Source organism: Calliopsis andreniformis, chromosome 9 (genome assembly GCF_051401765.1).
Source record: "Calliopsis andreniformis isolate RMS-2024a chromosome 9, iyCalAndr_principal, whole genome shotgun sequence".
NCBI classification, from domain to species: Eukaryota; Metazoa; Arthropoda; class Insecta; order Hymenoptera; family Andrenidae; genus Calliopsis; species Calliopsis andreniformis.
The window spans coordinates 21724764-21745335 of NC_135070.1; the positions used below are offsets into that span (position 1 = coordinate 21724764).

Below are 20572 nucleotides of genomic sequence, written 5' to 3' on the forward strand. Positions count from 1 at the left end.
GAAGTTTAGCAGTACTACGCCCCGATACATATCCATGCATTCTCTGCGCTTACACTTTGCTGGCCTTGGGAGGCAATTATAAACGCTAATAATATATAATATATGATAATAATGTGTCCGTTCTACGCTATTCTAAACTACCCCATTATACACAGCTGTCGTACTTCAGCATTCAGATTTGTAACTTTGTTGCGCTTTCGCGGAAAGTCGACTGCAACAACGTTGTAAATCGATTTGTTTTCGATGTTCTAACAGTCAAGCATTATTAAGTAGTGTTGGGGACTATAATTGAGTAGGCTTGTGTCACGCTGAGTATTGCTGAGTTAAGTGTTAAGTGTCATAGTGTAGAAGGGAGTAGGGCAATATCGTTTTTTCGTCGACAATTCGAATGAAGCACAAGACATAAATTGAAAATCAGTTTCTTCGAGAATCAGAGAAGCGGATGATTTTCATTCAGAATCATTTTTTGAATATTTTGGTGTTTCCTGTGTCGACAGCACAGCCGGTCGGCCAACACAACACGATAGCACGTGCCAGAAATAGAAGTTGGTGGGATTCTTCGTGTCGAAAGTAATGCGGGGGGTGCAGCTACATTTAAACATTCCGCATCAATTGGTAAAACACCCTCAGTTTCATCCTGACTGCCTTTAGACGTAGTTGTAGTTTTCCTCGTGGCCAGTAAAAAGTAAAGAGCAATCTCTGCGTTGAGATTGCAGAACCGATTCATCGTTTGCATCGCAACGATGCGAATTAATCATCGTTTAACCAATTAGTTCGACCGAATCAAGGGTCCGTGTTTAATCGAGACGGTTCAACGTACTTATCAATTACGATTTCCAGGGGCTCGAAAACAGATGCTTTTGCACTCATCGAGAACAAATTGGAAGTTGAAATCTACAACTGAACATTAAAATCCCTGAATTGTTATTGAGAAATAAGTAAATCGTTCAGCGTACGACGTTATGGGTAGAAACGGAACGGGTCCTGTAATCAGAATGTCATCTACCGGCACTCACGCTATCGGAGGTGTCGAATGTTGTTTCTGCAGATGTTGCACATGCATACATGTGGAATTTCTTAAGTCCATGCCCGGAATTTTAAAACTGTCCGAAACGGTACGTTCTGTTTACTAAGTATTTTTATAGAACAACGCACAGTATCGATAATCGATCGTGTGTGGTTTGTGTTTATAGATAATTAGTGGTTTGATACAGAGCTTGCTAATTAACTACGGATTACGATATAGCACAACGATTGGGTCAGCTTTTGAAGGGTCTTTGACCACGTCATCCGCTTGCTTCTTGACGTCAGCGGTGTTACTTGCCTGCTACATCGTATCCGAAAAATCCTACAGATTGATTAGATCCTCACTTTTCGTAAGTCCTGCAAATCTTCATTCTCGATTAACAGACGTTACATCTTCCATATATTTTTTTGCTAACAATTACAGGAAATGATGTTCAACGCTTTAGCTTCTTTTCTGTACTTGAGTTCCGCCTCTTACTTGGCGTTTTCCACAAAGATATTTCTTCTACCGGAATATTACGTAAAACCGGGATTCGACGTTTACCCAGCAATGACAGCAGCCTATGTAAGTATGCTCGTATAAAAAATTTATGCGAAAATCTCTTCAATTAGCGTTTTTTCAATTTTTACAGATTTTGAGCGGTTTCGTTGGAATATTACACGGAGCAGATGCGTATTTCTCTTATGTACATTATAAGACAGGCAGATGAATTAGACGAAGGTCCAAGGAAATATGTTAGATAGTAATTCGTAATCAAATACGATAATGAAAAAGATACATGACGTAGATAGGAGAAGATGTTTGGAATTGGAATCCGAAGGAAAAGATTTTGCGACAGACAATTAACTATGAATTGAAGAAAAAATATTTGTCTTTTACACATCGTCATCCTTCCCGCATGAAAACGCATCAAAAGTGTTTGTACCTATAATTAAGGTCAGATCTGTTCCGAAAACATGTGTCATCCTTTTGGTCCTCAGAATGACTGTTATTACCGCTAAACTTGTACAAACATCTTATAAAGTAAAGAAAACTGTTTAATATCTTACTTTATAAAAATATTTACTAAAAAATAATTATATCCGAAAATAGGTACGTAACGTACGACGGAGGATATGCGTTTGTTAGTAGCGATAAATTTCCGTTACTGTCTCTGTGCGAGGGTGAGAAGTAATTTTGAAGAAAACTGTAGAATTGTTAAGGTCGTTCAAGCACGTACCAGGCTACAGGCGGTTCCTGGGCAGTGAATGGAAGTTGTTCTTACACGTTGCGTAGGTCCTCTCCATTTGAGTCCGTGAGGTTTCTCTTTCCTCTCTTCCCGCAATCCGTGAAGCGTAGCTGCTCTCTCCCTCTCTCTCTCTTTCCGCCCTTCATCTCCATTCCTGTCCCACATGCTTGCCTGGTTTCCGCTGCTCTCGCTCAAAGAGCATATCACATGACTCGAGGCATGTGTTCGACAGTTTACTTCGGTCTCCCGAACCGGTCGACTCGTGATTTTGAACACTCCGCGAATAAATTGGACCGATATACCGCTGAAGAAGAACTCAATCACGAATATGGGTCTACGCGTCAGAAATATCAACGATACCGTCGAACGTCTGTCCTCGACCAAAGGTAACTGTCTCGTCTGTCGATTTTTTCTATCGATTCGTTTCCGAATTTTCTAAATTTACGTCCGATAAGTAGGTATTTTAAACAATGTATTTCATCCTGAAACCTTCACATTTAACTTCTTTATACACTCACTTTTGCACTCAGTTTATCGAGTCTTTGAACCTTACGCGATACTCAACAGGTACCTATATTACTAACCATAAATCACGACCGCTATACTGCTTTAGTCTCGAAAAATTATGTTTTTATCAGAATTGTAGTGCCTATTTTGGTTCTCTTTTTGACACGAGGAAATTCGATAAGGTGGTCTATTATAATATCATGTAACTGCAACAGAAAAAACGTATCGATGTACTTTCTCTGTGTTCCGATATAATTACAATTCCGATTTCACTTTTGATACGGATCCAATCGAACTGCGATTTGCGAAATAATCGTATGTTCTGCGATTACATTAGCGTAAGGTAATTCAATTTCCAATGATAGACAAACAGAAAGATTTGTTTGGAGGAGATAGTTTGAGAAGGATAGACCGCGAAAAGATGAAGAAGGAGAAGGTGGTAGATGCAGGTGGCGACAAAATATGAATTTACCGGTAGGGCAAGGTAGCGTCGACGTCATCGCATTCATAGTTACGCGCAAGTACATGGAAATTATGCGAATGAAAGGAGACACGATTTATATTTACTCGAAATTCATTGGCATTTATGTAGAACCCATTTAGGAGACATCGAACAACAATAGCTTGAAGAAAAATCATTTGAAAATTAACAGGCTTTATCATAGATGCTACGTCAATAGCAAATACCTTTCGCTTATCTTGGATGCTACGTCAATAGCAAATGCTTCACGTATGGAGGAGTAACCGAGCATCGATTACATACAGTGGGGCGTTGAAAACGGGAGGAACCTTTCTCCAAAGCGTATTTTCCCGTCTGATTACTATCGACTACGTAAATGATCGGCGAAATAAAACTGCGCTCAGCTAGCAATCAAAAGAACAGTTACTTAGGTACTTCGTTATCTGATGGCCGGGTTTTCTCATTCTGATTTTCTGATCTGATTCTCCGACGCGTAAATGCTTTAAAATATCGTAGCGAAGTTATCTTGCAGTCGCCGCGTAAGAAATCCTTGATGTTGCGTCAGTCACGGATCCTTTCGAGGTATTTCCTTACATTGCTTGTAAAATGATTTTTTACCGATGCAGTTGACAAGCGATATTCCTTGTCAATGGTCAAATTATACTATTAGGGCGACGTAAATATTCAAGACTTCCTCTCTTTCTTATTTATGCCATATCGAACGTCACTAGGGTGGCGTACGTGCTCCAAAGAACGTCATCCTTAAGTTCTAACGAACAACGGAAAACGCTCAATGACGTCAATTGAGTAGAATAACTAAATGCTTTCTCCATTCGCTTGAAGGAAATGACATCCTTCTCGTACTCATCGCACGAAACGAATGTAGGTATTAGCGTTACTTTTTCGAACATGCCGTTGCAAAAGTTCGGAGTTGCAAATCCATTCGGTCGTTGACCGTACACTTACATAAGTCCAATAACTTGTGTTACCAAGTAGGCATGAGAAGGTATCTATACATTCAATTTTCTTCGTCAGCAAAAAAAAATAATAACGAAATACCTGAAATAAATGAATCCGAAGAAACCAGAAGAAATGAGTCGATATGTCTAAATATAATTTGCATTTCAGGGCAAGAGTCGTGGTCAACAACAGAACTGCCTTTTACACCTGAAGAAGAGGACGCAATAGTAACTCTAGTAGTGATCGTGATCGGTATTATCGTAGCTATAGCGATTTTATTTTCAATGGGCATTTTTATCGACTGCAAGCACCAGTACGTAAAATAGTCGAATAAGTTGTTAAAGGAAGTCTACTATGACTATAACGGATGGTATTGTTTCAGGAAAAAAGATACACTGGGGAAAAAAAAGAGACTTAAACTGAAAATGCCACCGATATCTCGAATAAAAAGAAGCCAAAAAGATGACGTGAAATCCTTAGCGTCGGCTATGTGTCCAAATGGTGCCAGTGATTCTGGCTTTCGAACACGAGATGCCGTAGTTTGATGTCTGCTCGTTATGTTAATTTTTAACATGAACCAGAGCTAAAAGGCTAGTGGTTTTCGTCCAAGTTCTTTGTCAAGTTAGGAAAGAAGCATACATACCTACGACTAAGAAACTAACAAAACAAATAATTGTTCTCCTGTGAGAACACGGTCGCTATTTTAAAAAATATCAATATGTAATAATGTCACTTCCGATCGAATGAAATTTTTAAAGATTAATGTTACTTACTGTAACTGTGATCTACTCAGATATCGTTATTTAATTAAGCGGTATGAGAACCCTTCGATCGTATCGATCGCGGTTAGTAGCTTGTCTGAAATAGTGTAAATGGCGTAAATTGTAACAGAAATCGTGAAAGTGAATAACAAAATAGTGTTCAGATACCTTCAAATTTCAATGTTTGCTCAAATCAACGAGCACTGTTTGCTCGATTACTTGAAGAATTTATAAACGAAAACGAGTGTACATATCTCGCTGTGAAACGAGTCAAATTCAACTAATCCTAATAGTGTTAAGCGATCTTAGAAACTTGCTTTGCCGCGATCATAGTTCTGTTAAGGTTTTAACGTCTAGTCATTCCTTTGGCCTTCTAACGATTGGTAAATGTTGAAACACTATACATATTCCAGCAAAACGTCATTTTTTTCACGAACCTTTCGTTTAAGTCTGATTAACGTCGAGAATCAATTACCAACGATTATAAAAGTGTGAAAAGAATGCTGACATTATTAATATCGCAAATGTAAGTATCATTATACATATGTTGTACATACATAGATGTATGATGCGCACGAATGATTCGGTGCTTAAACTATTATAACAAACAATTATACGCTAGTTCCAAATAAATTTCTATAGGTGTATTACGCACATTACATAGATATAACAGTGGGTAAATGGTATTATTTAAAGGCAAGAAATTTTATTCACACATCCTTGTTTCCTTTCATTCAAATTTCTGCGTACAAAAATAGAGAGAAGTTGTATCGAACAATGTTCTTAATCGTTACTCAGAATACATTACGTACGAATAAAACTGTATCAAAATATATTTGTATAAGGTTTCTGGAAAATGGAATGTTTCATTAATGGGACATGTTCTGTTGCAAGATTTAGACGAATATAAAGATTCGACCGACAGTATTTGCTTACTGATAACAGTGGGTATCATGCGTGAAGATCTATTTGATGCATAGCGTCACGCGTATTTTCATCCGAAAGAAGTGACATTTCAATGTCGCTTCGATCGACAATTAAATACAATACGTAAATCACAGTCTGATTCGAAATCTAATGAAGTATGTTTTACCCTTACATATTGTTGGTTCTTCCGTTAAAGTTGAAGCAGTTTGAACTCGAAGTCTACTTTCTTCCAAATTAGAAGTATTATGGGCGTCTAAGAACCATTTCTAAAAGAGCCATTCGAACGTAAACACCATTCTCAGCTTGTCGAAAGTAAGCGGCGCGTGGATCTGTATCGAATTCTGTGCTGATCTCGAAAACACGAGGCAAAGGATGCATCACTATCATCTTCCTTTTCGCACGAGACATCAATTGCGGTGTTATCACAAAGTGTCCGCAAACCTGAAAAATAGTAAACAGTTGTATAACATCGATGATCAGAATTCGGTTCGGTCTCTATTAAAATCTCGGTCAAGGTCTCGCATGTATGCCGAATATGTTTACCGAATGTTATCGAACCAATCTGTAGCAAGCATACTAATGAGGTGAACGTCCATGTTTCAAGTTGAATTCGAGATGGTCACTTACCTGATGGTATTCCTCCTGAGTAGCGAAGCGTTCTCTTTGAATGCGTGTCATGTAGAGAACATCCGTATCGGGAAGAGCGTCCTCAAGGGTAGAGAACTTTTCCTGAGAGATTCCGCGCTCGGATACGTACTTGACCACATGATCTGGCATACCGAGGCCGGGGGGGCATACGTAACGAAGTTCAACATTGTACAAAGTCAACAGCCTGCATACGTATCCCACCGTACATGGATTAATCGAGGTTCACAAGTTTAATTACATTTCTCTTGAAACGCAACTAACCTTGCCAAAGAATGGACCGTCCTTCCATGTTTCAAATCTCCAACCATCGTGATCGTGAGACCATTCACCGTGCCGATTTCGTCTCGTATGGTAAATATGTCGAGTAATGCTTGCGTTGGATGTTCACCGACACCATCGCCGGCATTCAGTAAAGGTTTCCTACAGTGTTGTGCCGCTCTCTGACGATCGCATTTGGTTTCTTACCTACATTTATCAATTATACGTAGAATTTGAAAAAGTGATACTCACGGACACTGCACCTGGCTCAGGGTGTCGAAGAACGACAACATCGGCATATCCAGCCATCACTGCGACCGAATCTATATAACATGTAAGCATAAAATAACAACGTACGGATCATTACTTTCTCGTCGAATTCAAACTATACTAGACTTCGAACCTTCAAGCGTTTCCCCTTTTTTCACCGAAGACGTAGAACCATCCATGTATATCACTCGACCTCCAAGGCGTTCCATTGCCGCGGCAAAACTGCAAGAAGTTCTCGTACTAACCTCGTAGAATATCAAAGCCATCACCTTTCCCTGTTCACAAAGGATATCCAATAGAAACATTTCGCTAAAGAAAAGTACTTCATTTCTAGTATGATTTAAAAAGAGCAACATCCCCACCCGTAATATGTGATCCAACGGTCGTTCTTTCCTAACCGCATTGCGAAGAAATTCTGCGATATGGAAGAGATCCTTCAGTATCTCTTTGTCGAAGATATCCACGGATAAAATACTGTGTCCACTTAAGCTGTTACTGGTGTGAACAGAGGGAACCGGGGCAACAGGTGTCACGAACAGATTAGGATTGCTATCACTTTTGTATTTCGTCGCGCTACTAATAGGCAAAGGTGAAATGTTTCGTTGGATCGTTGAAGCTTTCAAATGATCGCGAGAATCAACGTCCACGGCAAAGTGAACAACGTTCGACTTGTACGTAGTCGGTGGCAATAAATGGGCGTATGGCTCTGGAAATGTTTAGAAATGTTTAAAAGTAGACATATTATATATCAATAGAACATAGAAGAAACCGTTTCGATAGTAAAAATACATGTTTCTACCATTTTGTGCCTCTTCTTCTGACATATCTGCTATCCTCTCCGAGTAATTTGTATACTTCTCGTAATTTGGAGATACGAGACCATCCAAAGCAGAGCTCGGTCGACTACTCACATCGATAACAAGACCGTTTGTAGAGGCTTGGAGTTTCGTTTTTGCTTGAATTTCCCTAATATCCTGTCCAAATCCAGGATTTACGAGGATCTGTCCCTCGACATAAGCAACCTCGCCTCTAAGAACTACTCTGTGAACCGATCCTCGAACTTTCATGCCAGCGAAAGGTGTCCATTTTGATTTACTAAAGGGCATAGCGTCTGGAATGGTCCACTCGTCATCGAGATCGACTTCTACATAAGTATTCGGCTGATCTGGTATATTAAAAATCTTCTTCGGGTTTTTGTAAAATTTCTCTACCACGTCCTAGATAAATATAGAACCTTTACTATCGCATTTAGCGTCGCGTAACGTTCGTAACGTACCTCCATCGTCAATTTTCCTTCGTGTACAGCAGTTAGCAGAAGCGGAAGTATAGTTTCGAGACCAGGAAATCCTGGCGGTGGTTTCTCGCTAGATTTTTCTTGTACCGTATGCGGTGCTTGAACGTTGGAAAATTTGTTTAACAATTTCGTTGAATTTCATCGAAAGAATAAAGAGATGAGATTTACCGTGGTCCGTAGCAAAACAATCGATTACGTCCAAATTATCCCAAAGAGCTTGTTGATCTTCCTTGCTTCCTAATACCGGTCTTACTTGACCACGGCCGTGACCGATACGTTCGAGATCTTCCTCACAGAGGAATAAATGATGCGGACACACCTCGCAAGTAACCGCCATTCCCTTAAAGAACAAATCAAGTAAACCTTACTTTCGATGCTACACTCAACGGCAACGATTTCCTAAACATTTTCGAACAAACGTACGTACTTTCTCTTTGGTAGCGCGAATTATTTGAATTTCTTCCTTTCGAGCTACATGACAGACATGGATTGGTCTATTGTGCAGACTCGCCAACAAGAGAATCGCAGCCGTTGTTTGTCCTTCGGCGTGTACGCAAAGAGGATACTTCTTTGGCCAGCTTTGGAAATGCTAAGACAATCGGAAAAGATTGTAGAAGTTGCTGGTATATAGCTGGGTATACATACGTACGTATCATACAAAGTTAATCATTATCTCCCACGGAAAACGTTATCTCTGACGGATACGATCCTCACTTTTCTCCTCCAAGCAGAGGCACACTTGTGAGGAAGGGATGAGGACGGAAGAGGAGGAGGAAGAGAAGAGAAATATTTTGTTCGATCGAAGGTCGCTCACGTACCTTAATCCATACAGTAAGGTCGGTTAATCTGAGCGTCGTAAACGTTTCGTTCAAGTACATCTTCAACCCTGCTGCAAGTGGCGACAAATCAGGGATTATATTATAATTGTCTGATGAGGCGCCGACAAATAAGGCATAGTCGCATCTAGCGCTGGAGAGAGCATGCTATAATGTTATTCAAATGTCATCACTCACGGTCGATAATAATAATAATAATAGTTATAATAATAGTTCGATTAAAAATGTACGCTTACCTCCTTAGCTAAAGCGAAAGACTGATGATCGATCACAGCTGGATTCGTATTGGGCATCGCGAAAATCATAGTGATACCTCCGGCGAGAGCAGCAGCTGTGCAGGATGCAAAGTCCTCTTTGTACACCGCGCCAGGATCGCGCGTATGCACGTGAACGTCTATGAAGCCAGGAAGCTTAATCATCATTCGTGAAGACACGCAATCTGTGTGAGTCTTCATGCGAGGTGCACGGCCCCCAAGCATACGCATAGCCTATAAAATAAACTGCACTTGCAACATGTACCAAGATTACGAAAAAGTAACAGTAGGTACGCGACGATACATTAAAAACCGTATACCTAACTAAATAATTCGCTTAAATGATGATTTATCGGGCAACGAAATGTACCTATTCGTACAAACGATACCGTGTCATCGAAAGGAAAAGCAAAAATTTCTATTATATCGACAAATCGTTCCTCGTAAGTGGTTCAATTTCTACGTGTAGGCAATTAGTTACGTTTGACACTGTGACAATAAACAGGTTTAAATTTTGATTTGTCAGCACATGGATACTTACTTCGACTAGCAATTTGGCACATTTCACGTCTGTGATTAACGGAACGGAGTAATCAACGGCCAATCTTCTCGTACGGTATCCGTGTGTCATAAAGTTCGAAACCCGTCGTGCGCCACCGTTCCTCATTGGCAAATTAATTATGAGGTCGAACTGTTTCTTTGAAAGAAAATCGGCCAAATGACAAAGCTCGCTTGGGCTGGAATCTTCATTCATACTAATATTCTCAAAGGTCCATTGTACTGGTTCCACCTGTGTTTAGATAGTTCGTTACAATATACATAATACTGTTTTATTCAAAATAACTGTTGCGAGACGATAACGCGTTCAAATATTGGGTCTCTATCACCCTATACTTTTCTAATTTCTACTCGATACAGATATTATAAAAATATTAATATAAAATAACGATAACAAGTTACTTCTACAATCATAATAACAACGTCAAACTTTATAGTATAATCTTTCGGATTCCGTAGAAATAAATCTAGGTAAATAAATGATTGATTCAACTATGTGTTGAAATTATCCAAAAATTCTCTATAGGACCAGTTTGTTTGTCGATATCCGATAGTGAAGCACCGATTAAAATCATGCTGCCTCGTAGCTCGATAACGAAATAGATAGGTACTTATCGGCAGCGGAACTTCACGAATGGATTATTGTGTGATCGATGAGAATCGAATACGTGTCATCTCGCGCTCACACGAGTCATGTTCGCGGACGTACGATTTACAGTTTGTCCCTTGATAAACTGATTCTAGAAACAATCTTATTCTTGTGGATACTTGTTACAGCGTAATTTTTCTATTTTAAGGAAAAATAAAAAATGGGAAATTCAAAATCGAAAAGTAAAAGTGTATCGCGAAAGAAGGGGAAATCAGGAACTACCGAGGTTTCATCGGTTCGAAAAGAAGAATTTGAAGATATCGAGTTACTGTTACTCAGAAAGACGATTGAAAAGAATCCGGAATATTTTGTGTTAAACAATTTAATGATGTGCGTCCAGTTTTTCGGAAACTATGAAGAGTAAGATTACATTTTCTCTTATAATCATCTATTAAAACTACTTTTAACTATTATTGAAAACTGTTTATTCATTCTTCATAGCGAGGTAAAACCGTGCTTATCTACAGCGATTCTGCTTCGCATACATACCAATGTAATTGTAATCTAATCTATGTGCGGATGTACATATACCTGAGAAAAACTAACTTTATTACTTGCTTCTGACAATTCATTTTTCCAGCCACAATAAGAAATTTGCAATTAAATTCAAAGAAAAAGTGAGCATTACCTATATCATTTTTCAGAGAAATCGAGCACGTGAAGGAAAGTTTGGCGTCATCGCGCGAAATGGAACTGAACAAGGGGCTGCCACCTCAGAAGCACGTCTTATTGCCAGACGTTCTTCAGGAACATATCGCTCAAAATGTTGGTTTTACCTCGAACAGGCAAACTCTACGCCCGACCATCGAACCGCTCCAACCAGTTCGAATATACGTTGTCCACGATAATATCGATATTACGGAGGCAAATGATTCGATCCAGTATAGTAATGTGAGCGATTCCATCACGTACAACACATTGCTGAAGCCCACGGAACATGAAGGTAAATGATATGAAACTCTAACACCTTTCTATTACACGTACCTTAAACTTCACCGTTATAGAAGACTTGTGCTATATCCTCAGGATACGTTCAACTGCAACTTCTTGAGGAATTCGGAATGGTAAAAGGAAGGACGCGAGAAGACGAAATAGACCTATCGTCGATAGCGGAGGACGATGACGAAATATACAGCGACGGGGACAGTATTTACGGGCCGAAACGTCGTACGGATTTAGTTTTTACTAGGAAACTGAACGAAAGAATACCGAAAGGCTTCAAGTATGAACAAACGCGATCATTGCCAAATCTGCGCGATCGTAACGTTCTATCGGAGGATCGAGAAATATTGCCTCGTTCGAATCATAGCGTTCGAGACGAAACCGATTACGAAAATAGTTCGTCGTTGGAAGAGCGAAGGCACCGAAACGATAACGTCCGATTCAAGGGGGAATTGAACAGGGGGGAGCGTCGGCGAGGGGACAAACAATCGGTACGAATGAAGGTGGTAGGATCGAATGGTAATAGCCGCACCAGTAGCATCAGCTCCGGCTACCGATCGGACAATTATACAATGGACAGTGAAAGCAATTGCAATTCGAATTTTCAAAATTTGAGGTTTGGCCTAAGTTTCAACAACGAAGAGATGGACGAGAGTTGCATAGTGGATGCGGAACTTCCAAATCGATGTTTCAAGAAAGTCACATTTACGGCGGATGGACATCTCTACGATCCGAGAGAAGAGAAGAAGCAGCTGCTGAACAGTAAGCAACGAAGAATCAAGCTAGCTCTGAGAAGGCACAATTATGATCTGTTTTATGTGAGCAGCACCGAATTCATGAAGCATTTCATCAACATTTTCGTCTATCGGTTGGCTAACAGTTTCAGTTTCGATCGAGAATGCATGGAAGACGCGAGACGCGAGGGTTGCGTTCTCTACTGCGACAAGGTGATAGTCTCGAATGCGAACAAGTACAGTTGCGTGGAGCAATACGAGCTTATGCCCGCTGTGTGGTTACAATGGCCGATCTGTGCTCAAGAGTGGCTGGACAGATCGCGAGGTACGTGGCCCGAATTTATGGACATCGAAAAAATTAAAAACTTTGGATGTTACGTGGTTCCGGAAGGTTTCGTACCGAAAAGAGGAAACAGGAATTTTATCGAAGATCTTGAATGGCAGCTTACGTTTCCGGCCGCAGAACGATACCTCGAAACGTGTATGACTCCGGCTCAGGTACAGGTGTATTTGATTACTCTGATGCTCCATAAAAGCTTCATGAGACCCATTTTCGATACCATGTTTGGCCTAACTGCTGCTCACATCAAACACAAACTGTTCTGGATGATCGAGGACAATGACAGACCGTCTAAGTGGCCCGACAATAGAATGGGCGAATGTTTATTAACGTTACTCAATTCTCTGTATTATAACATTAGTCAAAACGAGCCCACGCTCAGGGATTACTTCATCAGAGGCAGGAATCTCTTTCAACGAGTACCGAGCGAACATTTATTGCACACACAGAAGCAACTGAAACGCATTATCGAAAATCCGGTTATGTACGTATTCCACGCAATGGAGAATATTCGATACGGCGACAATTTTTTCCCAAGACTGGACTACGAAACGTTGTTGAAAATATTAACAGCGGATACACTGACATTGATCAATCCAGCTTTGGCACAACAAGTCTCGAGGCCGATGTCAAAGCCAAGCGTACAATATTTCTCACAGGATGATAAATACGACGGAACAGCATTCTGGGATACTGTGAAAAATCGACAAAAAAAACCTTCCGCTCAATTGGTCACCAATAAAACATTGATTAATCCACACAAAGCTACTGATTCCATCATCGAAATCTCGGTAAGATTAATCAAGCGATAAAATCACGGATATTGTTCGCAACATTCTTCGATATAATCAACTTCCATTTATCTGAGTGCATTCTATCTCTACATTGCAATTTACCTATTCGTTTTATCGATCACTTTTCTCATCTTTTGAATTTTTATTCAGCCGAAATGGATGTAATACTTTACCACATCGAATGATTTATCTTCGCTCTCATATTCTTTTAATCTTATCTAAAATACTTTGTCGATTACTAAGAAACACGTTCATTTTACCTATACTTTTAAACAATCACGTTTTCAGATACGATGTGCAGAGTTGGAAGGTCCAAGGCTATGTGCTCTTCTAGACTTCTTCGTTCGACACTTCATTAAAATGGCCGAACGATGTAACCAATATCGTGCCCATCAACAGACAACCATGTATCTCGATCATGCTGATCGTTTATCTATTCTCCTATTCGAGCATCACAGATTCAAAGAAGACGCAAGAGCATATCGTGCCAAGATCAAGATCCTTAGAAAGAAAAATGAGAGCTCAAGATCGCAAAATGAGCGGCCTGAAACGCCCAAGAGAAATCCAGAAACAGCTATATTCGTTTCAGCAGGAAAAAATCGAGTCATGGAAACAGCAACCTCTTCACCAGAGACGAGAAACGAGCAATTGCAAGAAGCATCGAAAGAAAGGCTCGATCATATTGAACATGTTACAAAAGCTATCGTTCACGAAGTACAGTACGAGGAGCCGCCGAATGTTTTAAAAGCCGATACAACTTCAATTCCAGAGACGAACGAAGGACAATCGTTAGAAACGAACATTGTCGATAAATCCCAGCAAGTTCTCACGTTTCTTGAATCGTCCGAATCCATTTTAAATGAATCCACGTACATTTAATGATCTACAGAATTCATTACTTGGGATCGTTACACCACATTCAATCATCCGGTTCTACTTCCATACCTACTAAGCTGTTTGTAAATAAATTTCAATTGAATAACTTAATGGTTATTCAATATTATTTATACTCGAAGAAGACTGAACGTATTTCTTAGCACGAAAGCTAATAGAACGTATAAGGACTAAAGCATAATAGTTTAGACGATACCTTTGACAAGCTATCTACAGTTTGTACATAAATATTTAAATATACACTCTAGATTTATATGAGAAGTTTCGATTTCTAAAAATGTTCTCCCCTTTCGCTTACCTCTACACCATGTTCTGTATAAAAGTCTGCAGTTCCCATGCTCGCGTATAATTTATATCCCATCTTGCGGAGACTCCGAATAGAGGGAAGCAATTCCATTTTATGCTGAAACCGTAATACGTGAATCATCGAACCATGTTGTTCGATAGTCGGATTAGAAATGATGAAAATATTACTTTGAAACTGCCAATCGACAGTAGGATGCCCTTCTGCGGTATGTGAAAACCGGTGCTCATCATTCCCTTTAAATAAGCTTCGTACCGATTATCTCCGAAGCAAGCAACTTCCCCGGTAGAAACCATTTCCACACCCAGCATCACATCAGCACCTGTTCGTTTAACATTGACAAAGTAAACATTGATCTCACTCGATGGTTGGATAAAGCTTAATAGACGCTTATATTCGTACCGGCAAGCCGTGAGAAAGAGAATTGTGGAACTTTAACGCCAACTTTGCCACAACCAGCAAGTACGTCGACAGGGTCAATAGGCTCCCCAACGATTAGTCGCGTTGCCATAGCCACGAAATCGTGATCCAGTGTCTTCGAAACGAAAGGAAAAGACCTCGACACTCTAACGTTACACTCGATGACTCTTAGCTCATTGTCCTGCGAATGGTCGAGAAAGAAGATTAGAAACGGATCGCCTCCGATATACAATGTACGATTACCTTTGCGATTAGCTGCATGTTGAAAGGACCTGTTACACCGAGAGATGCAGCGATGGCTTTCGATATTATCTTTATTTTCGCCAGTGTCTCGGCATTGATGTCCTGCGGTGGAGTAACGAGAGTGGCGTCACCGGAATGAACCCCTGCGTTCTCCACATGTTCAGATACTGCCATACAAAGTATAATTCCGTCATAAGCAACTGCATCGACATCTATCTCCTTCGCTTCGAGAATGAACTTCGATATGACCACTGGGTGTTCTTTATTCACTTCGCTGGCACTTTTTAAATAAGACTCGAGATCGTGGTTCGAGTGTGCCACATTCATCGCTGCTCCGCTTAACACGTAAGAAGGACGCACCAAACAAGGATAACCGACTTCTTCGCAAAACTCGATAGCAGATTTCAAATTGGTCAATTCTTTCCACCTAAGCAACAACGACTGCGTTACATTGATTCGATGTTCACGCGTGAATTACGGTAACGTTTCTTTACCTAGGCTGCGAAATTCCAATGCCGTCCAACATGCGAGAAAATTTAAAACGATTTTCAGCACCGTCAACAGACTCCGGCGATGTCCCGAGAATTCTGGCTTGCTGTCTGTGAAGGTCCATAGCAATATTGTTTGGCAGTTGTCCACCCATAGATAATATTATACCCTCTGGACATTCGTGATCGTAAATGTCCATTACGACTTCGAACGATATCTCTTCAAAGTACAAACGATCGCACATATCGTAGTCTGTACTGACCGTTTCAGGATTGTAATTCACCATGATCGTTTTTTTCCCTAAATTTCGCAATTCGCGCAGACAGCTTACAGCGCACCAATCGAATTCTACCGAGCTGCCAATTCGATACACACCGGAACCTACAAAATTGTACATCCTGCGTGTCATCGGCAAGTTTATTCATCGCAATTGTACGTATCGATATCGATAGCTAAATTACCTATCACCATTGTGTATCCTCCAGGAAATTCGACGTCGTGTGTGCTACCGTTATACGTTAAATAAAGATAGTTCGTAGTGGCTGGCCATTCTGCAGCCACTGTGTCTATTTGCTTCACCATCGGCCGGATTTTGCTTTCTTGTCTCTGTATCCTGACTGCTAGTTCCGAACTCTTAACAACCGCGGCAATTTGCTTGTCCGAAAAGCCAATTTGTTTCGCGCGCAGTAGAACGTTGTGCGATAACTTTGTGTGATCCATGCTCTCCAGAACCGCATAATAATCAATAATATTTCTCATTTTCTGCAAGAACCATCGATCTATCTTTGTTAATTCGTACAATCGATCGATGCTATAACCGGCTTTAATAGAGGCTGCAAGGACGAACATCCTCTTGTCCGTTGGTTTTTCTAGCTCTTCATCGTTAGGGGTTTTTAAGTAAGGATCAAAACCATTCACATTCTCATCGACCATTCTCAGTGCCTTCTGAAAGGCTTCTTCGAATTTACGACCGATCGCCATTGCTTCTCCCACGCTCTTCATAGAACTGCCGATCTAAAATAAACGAGAACATATATCATCTCGTGTGTGCGCCGTAACAACGTAATCGTCTACCTTCGTGCTGACTCGATGAAACTTTCCGAGATCCCATCTTGGTATCTTGACGACGCAGTAGTCGAGGCTAGGCTCGAAGCATGCAGTAGTTTTACCAGTGACAGAGTTATGAATGTCCGGTAGTGGAATACCAAGGGCTAACTTAGCAGCTACGTAAGCTAAAGGATAACCGGTTGCTTTGCTCGCCAAAGCCGAACTTCGAGACAATCTCGCGTTAACTTCAATGATATAATACTCCTCGGAATTTGGATTCAATGCATACTGAATATTACATTCACCGACAATGCCGAAATGTCTGATTACGTTAATGGCTGTAGTTCGAAGCATATTGTACTCCCTGTTGGACAAAGTTTGACTCGGAGCAACGACGATGGATTCTCCGGTGTGGATACCAAGAGGATCGACATTTTCCATGTTACAGACTGTAATGCAATTATCGTACGCATCGCGAACAACTTCGTACTCAACTTCTTTCCAGCCCTTTAACGATTTATCGATGATCAGCTGATTCGAATGAGCAAAGGCATGCTGTGCTAAAATTTTCAATTCTTCTTTCGAATTCGCGAAGCCGGATCCCAATCCGCCTAGAGAAAACGCAGCCCTGGCCATGACAGGATATCCCAGCTTTTCGGCTGCGTCCAATGTCTGTAAGTAGAAGGTATGGATTGTACGCTTATTATTGTACGCTTTATCCAATTTCTTACCTCTTGAATCGAATACACCGCGGCACTTGGCGCAACTTTTTCATCAATCTGGCTAATGCGTTCGGTAAAAATCTTTCTGTCCTCGGTTTCTATGATCGATTCTATAGGTGTTCCTAAAATTTTGATATTGTACTTTTCAAAAACGCCAGTTTTTTCAAGCTCAATTCCGCAATTCAGTGCAGTCTGTCCGCCGAACGTTAGAAGCACACCGTCAGGTCGTTCGGATCGTATTACCTAAAACTAAAAACTGTAAGAAAAGGAAAGAAAAGGGAAGAAAAGGGAAGAAAAGGGAAGAAAAGGGAAGAAAAGGGAAGAAAAGGGAAGGAAAGGAAAGGAGATGATGGGAGAATGTGATGAGGACGATCTTAATCTACCTGTTCGACGTATTCCGGTGTAATTGGCAAAAAATACACTTTGTCGGCCATTCCTTTGGAAGTTTGCACAGTGGCGATATTTGGATTAATTAATAGCGTTTGAATGCATTCCTCTTTCAAGGCTTTAATCGCTTGCGATCCTGAATAATCAAATTCGCCAGCTTGGCCAATGCTAAGACCACCCGATCCCAAAATCAGCACTTTCTTTGGCCGGGTTGGAACACTAGGATTATCCACGCAAAAGCTTAACTTTTTATTCAATCTCTCTTTCATTGAAATTCGTCGTTTTCCGTTCACTTCGTCATTCACAGCCTCCAAGAAAACATCAAACAGACATTCCAAGTCCTGAGGTCCGGCAGTGTGCTCAGGGTGAAATTGAACCGAAAAATACGGGAGCGTGGAGTGTACGACACCCTCGTTGCTGTTATCGTTGGTATTGGTGAAGAGTGGTTCCCAATTTGTTGGCAATTGATTCGCATCAACTGCAAACCCATGATTCTGCGAGGTCATGTAACAACGTCCGGTTCCATGATGCGTAACAGGTTGGTTGTGCCCGCGATTTCCGTAACTACATAGATACGCATACAAGATTTAATGCTAGAGATCTTTGCGAACGCGTCCGTGCAACAATTCCCAGTACGTACTTCATCTTATATGTAACGCAACCCACAGCGATACAGAGTATTTGATGGCCCAAGCATATGCCGAAGATCGGTTTCGTTTTTCTTGACTCGAGGACGGTTCGAATATTTTTCACCGTTATTTGGCACATGCTCGGATCGCCAGGTCCATTGCTGAGAAACAAGCCATCATATTCGAGCGTGTTCACGTCATAATTCCAAGGCACAACGTCCACGCGAACACCTCGAGCGATCAAGCATCTTAACTGATTGTACTTTAGTCCACAGTCTATCACGCATATACGTGGATAACCATTAGGATTATATGTCTTTTGCACAGGCTGAAATTTCACCGTCAACAGTTAGTAGGATTTTTAACGATTAATTACTTATTATACGTATCATGTACGAAACTGTCAACATTTGTTCAATTGAACGATAATGAACCTGAACAACTTCCGCCACGAGATTTCTTCTGTTTGGATCTGCTATTGGGGGATCCAGAGATATTAATGGATTCGAATGTGGTGAATCGTAAACGATTCTACCTAGTATAGTGCCCTTCTCTCGAATAACTTTTGTTAAAGCTCTCGTATCGATTTCGTATATACCCGGAATGTTTTCTTCTTTCATCCATTCGGAGAGCGTTCTCATTTGCCGCCAATGACTCGGAGTTTCGCAAACTTCACCGACTACCAAAGCGGTAGCCCAAATCCGATGTGATTCGAACCAACTGTAAGAGAAAAATTAAGATATCTTGCACAATTGTTGCGCTGAATCGGCCGACAATGAATCTGGACCAAATAATCGCAAGGGTTTATCGTGTAGGTGATTCTAGGTAAATACATGCTAACGGTATTTATACATTCAATCGCAACAATCGAGAAGATAGATAAAGATATTTTTATCAATAAACTTGTGTTTTTCATTGTCGCTTGACCTTTCATAAATCGAACGTTTGAAATCTTACTACGGAATTTTATGTTCATCCATCTCGTTGTCAAACACACCATAATTTCCGACCAGTGGATATGTTAACACTAGAATTTGAGCATGGTAAGAAGGATCTGTAAGTGACTCCGGGTAACCCACCATGCCGGTTTGGAAGACTGTAAAAAATGCATCAGTAGAAACAACGTGAAGCCAACACGCGTTAACTGCCTATACAATATTCGTTCAAACTCTGTCCCTACCGCTACTTTCGAAATGTAAATACCTCAATAAAAATAAAATACAATTTTTTAATAGGAAAGTTATAAAATGAGAAATTCTGTTTGTAGAATGAATTACATTGTCAAGTGAAAGGCAAATTACTCGGAAGGAGAAAATTGTTTAAATTCAAGTCCACTCGATTAAACTCGAGCCGGTAGAGATATAAGCTACACGACAGCAGTAAAAGGAGCAAAAAAATTGGTTAGGCAAGTAGGTAGTGTATCGCAATGAAAGACGTATTATCCTATTGAATCGGTCATGGCTTTTGACAATGTATTAGTCCAGCCTCGTGATCGTTAATTACCGTGCGACGAAACCACGTGGCTGGATGATTGCGCGCTAACTCGTCTAAACTCCATGCTGCTTGCGACGAACACTTCGAGCACATGTTCATCGAACACTCACCTACTTCACCGTCGATAGGCTTTTCCGCGCCGAAGTGTTTTCCAAGAAAAATTGACCCATCTTCGAGCAGCAAGTAGGCAATTTTCGCACTATCGGCAAGGACGGCCGCGTGGTTGTACATTTTTCTAACGGAGTTGACACCTTTCATTCGCCGAACGCGGTCTCGACCCGGCGAACACTGCTCGCTTCACAGGTCAACGATAACGCTTTATAAGCCGAAGCAAGGGTTCGGAGCACGTTCGACCGGTTCGATGCGACGACGGCTCGCAGGAGGCCGCTCCCATAGGCCTGCGCTTAGCGCCAAAGATACGGATTCGGTGCGCACACCACGTGGCGAATATCCGCTCAGTTCATTGGTTCTCTTTCGGAAGGAACTACTTCCTCTT

General features: G+C 40.8%; 4 protein-coding genes across 6 annotated transcripts; 3 read left to right on the forward strand and 1 right to left on the reverse strand.

The window, feature by feature from the left end:
• The first annotated feature begins 490 nt into the window (after positions 1-490).
• Sing (MARVEL domain-containing protein sing) lies at positions 491-2075 on the forward strand. 2 transcript variants are annotated; one of them, XM_076384538.1, is made up of 5 exons: positions 491-615; positions 841-1115; positions 1194-1376; positions 1451-1591; positions 1659-2075. In XM_076384538.1, the coding sequence occupies exons 2-5, from the start codon at positions 963-965 to the stop codon at positions 1734-1736; spliced, it is 555 nt and encodes a 184-aa protein (XP_076240653.1). In that variant the 5' UTR covers positions 491-615; positions 841-962; the 3' UTR covers positions 1737-2075. The 2 variants fall into 2 exon arrangements, with proteins under 2 accessions (XP_076240653.1, XP_076240654.1); XM_076384539.1 differs by lacking the exon at positions 491-615 and having other exon boundaries at positions 622-1115; positions 1215-1376.
• Positions 2076-2452: 377 nt separating this feature from the next.
• Positions 2453-5213, forward strand: LOC143182784 (uncharacterized). Of its 2 annotated transcripts, none has more exons than XM_076384006.1 (3): positions 2453-2641; positions 4351-4495; positions 4565-5213. In XM_076384006.1, the coding sequence occupies exons 1-3, from the start codon at positions 2584-2586 to the stop codon at positions 4725-4727; spliced, it is 366 nt and encodes a 121-aa protein (XP_076240121.1). In that variant the 5' UTR covers positions 2453-2583; the 3' UTR covers positions 4728-5213. The 2 variants fall into 2 exon arrangements, with proteins under 2 accessions (XP_076240121.1, XP_076240122.1); XM_076384007.1 differs by lacking the exon at positions 2453-2641 and adding an exon at positions 3509-3653.
• A 137-nt stretch (positions 5214-5350) lies between these two features.
• Positions 5351-20287, reverse strand: Rudimentary (carbamoyl-phosphate synthetase 2, aspartate transcarbamylase, and dihydroorotase rudimentary). The gene is made up of 26 exons (XM_076384001.1): positions 20187-20287; positions 19540-19678; positions 19017-19302; positions 18594-18910; positions 17950-18517; positions 17576-17809; positions 16872-17516; positions 16259-16811; positions 15803-16178; positions 15309-15735; positions 15048-15246; positions 14816-14967; positions 14640-14744; positions 9972-10220; positions 9413-9664; positions 9159-9323; positions 8768-8929; positions 8509-8680; positions 8323-8438; positions 7846-8263; positions 7409-7752; positions 7180-7321; positions 7029-7099; positions 6780-6958; positions 6498-6702; positions 5351-6311 (listed from the first exon to the last, which is right to left on the reverse strand). Exons 2-26 carry the CDS (start codon positions 19662-19664, stop codon positions 6114-6116), a joined length of 6660 nt encoding a protein of 2219 aa, XP_076240116.1. The 5' UTR covers positions 19665-19678; positions 20187-20287; the 3' UTR covers positions 5351-6113.
• On the forward strand, positions 10798-14518 carry LOC143184161 (uncharacterized). Its single transcript, XM_076386198.1, has 4 exons — positions 10798-10997; positions 11282-11580; positions 11664-13444; positions 13736-14518. The coding sequence occupies exons 1-4, from the start codon at positions 10798-10800 to the stop codon at positions 14324-14326; spliced, it is 2871 nt and encodes a 956-aa protein (XP_076242313.1). The 3' UTR covers positions 14327-14518.
• Positions 20288-20572: the final 285 nt, after the last annotated feature.

Excerpts from the sequence above, each read along its gene's own strand:
- Sing (XM_076384538.1), top strand. The coding sequence starts at position 963 with ATGGGTAGAAACGGAACGGGTCCTGTAATCAGAATGTCATCTACCGGC. Across the intron at positions 1,377-1,450 it reads TGATTAGATCCTCACTTTTC|GAAATGATGTTCAACGCTTT; the intron begins GTAAGTCCTGCA and ends TAACAATTACAG. Across the intron at positions 1,592-1,658 it reads CAGCAATGACAGCAGCCTAT|ATTTTGAGCGGTTTCGTTGG; the intron begins GTAAGTATGCTC and ends CAATTTTTACAG.
- LOC143182784 (XM_076384006.1), top strand. The coding sequence starts at position 2,584 with ATGGGTCTACGCGTCAGAAATATCAACGATACCGTCGAACGTCTGTCC. Across the intron at positions 2,642-4,350 it reads ACGTCTGTCCTCGACCAAAG|GGCAAGAGTCGTGGTCAACA; the intron begins GTAACTGTCTCG and ends TTTGCATTTCAG. Across the intron at positions 4,496-4,564 it reads TTTATCGACTGCAAGCACCA|GAAAAAAGATACACTGGGGA; the intron begins GTACGTAAAATA and ends GTATTGTTTCAG.
- LOC143184161 (XM_076386198.1), top strand. The coding sequence starts at position 10,798 with ATGGGAAATTCAAAATCGAAAAGTAAAAGTGTATCGCGAAAGAAGGGG. Across the intron at positions 10,998-11,281 it reads TTTTTCGGAAACTATGAAGA|AGAAATCGAGCACGTGAAGG; the intron begins GTAAGATTACAT and ends ATCATTTTTCAG. Across the intron at positions 11,581-11,663 it reads GAAGCCCACGGAACATGAAG|GATACGTTCAACTGCAACTT; the intron begins GTAAATGATATG and ends CTATATCCTCAG.
- Rudimentary (XM_076384001.1), bottom strand. The coding sequence starts at position 19,664 with ATGGTGGGTTACCCGGAGTCACTTACAGATCCTTCTTACCATGCTCAA. Across the intron at positions 18,911-19,016 it reads TCGTGGCGGAAGTTGTTCAG|CCTGTGCAAAAGACATATAA; the intron begins GTTCATTATCGT and ends GTGAAATTTCAG. Across the intron at positions 10,221-14,639 it reads ATACAGAACATGGTGTAGAG|GTGGAACCAGTACAATGGAC; the intron begins GTAAGCGAAAGG and ends ATCTAAACACAG.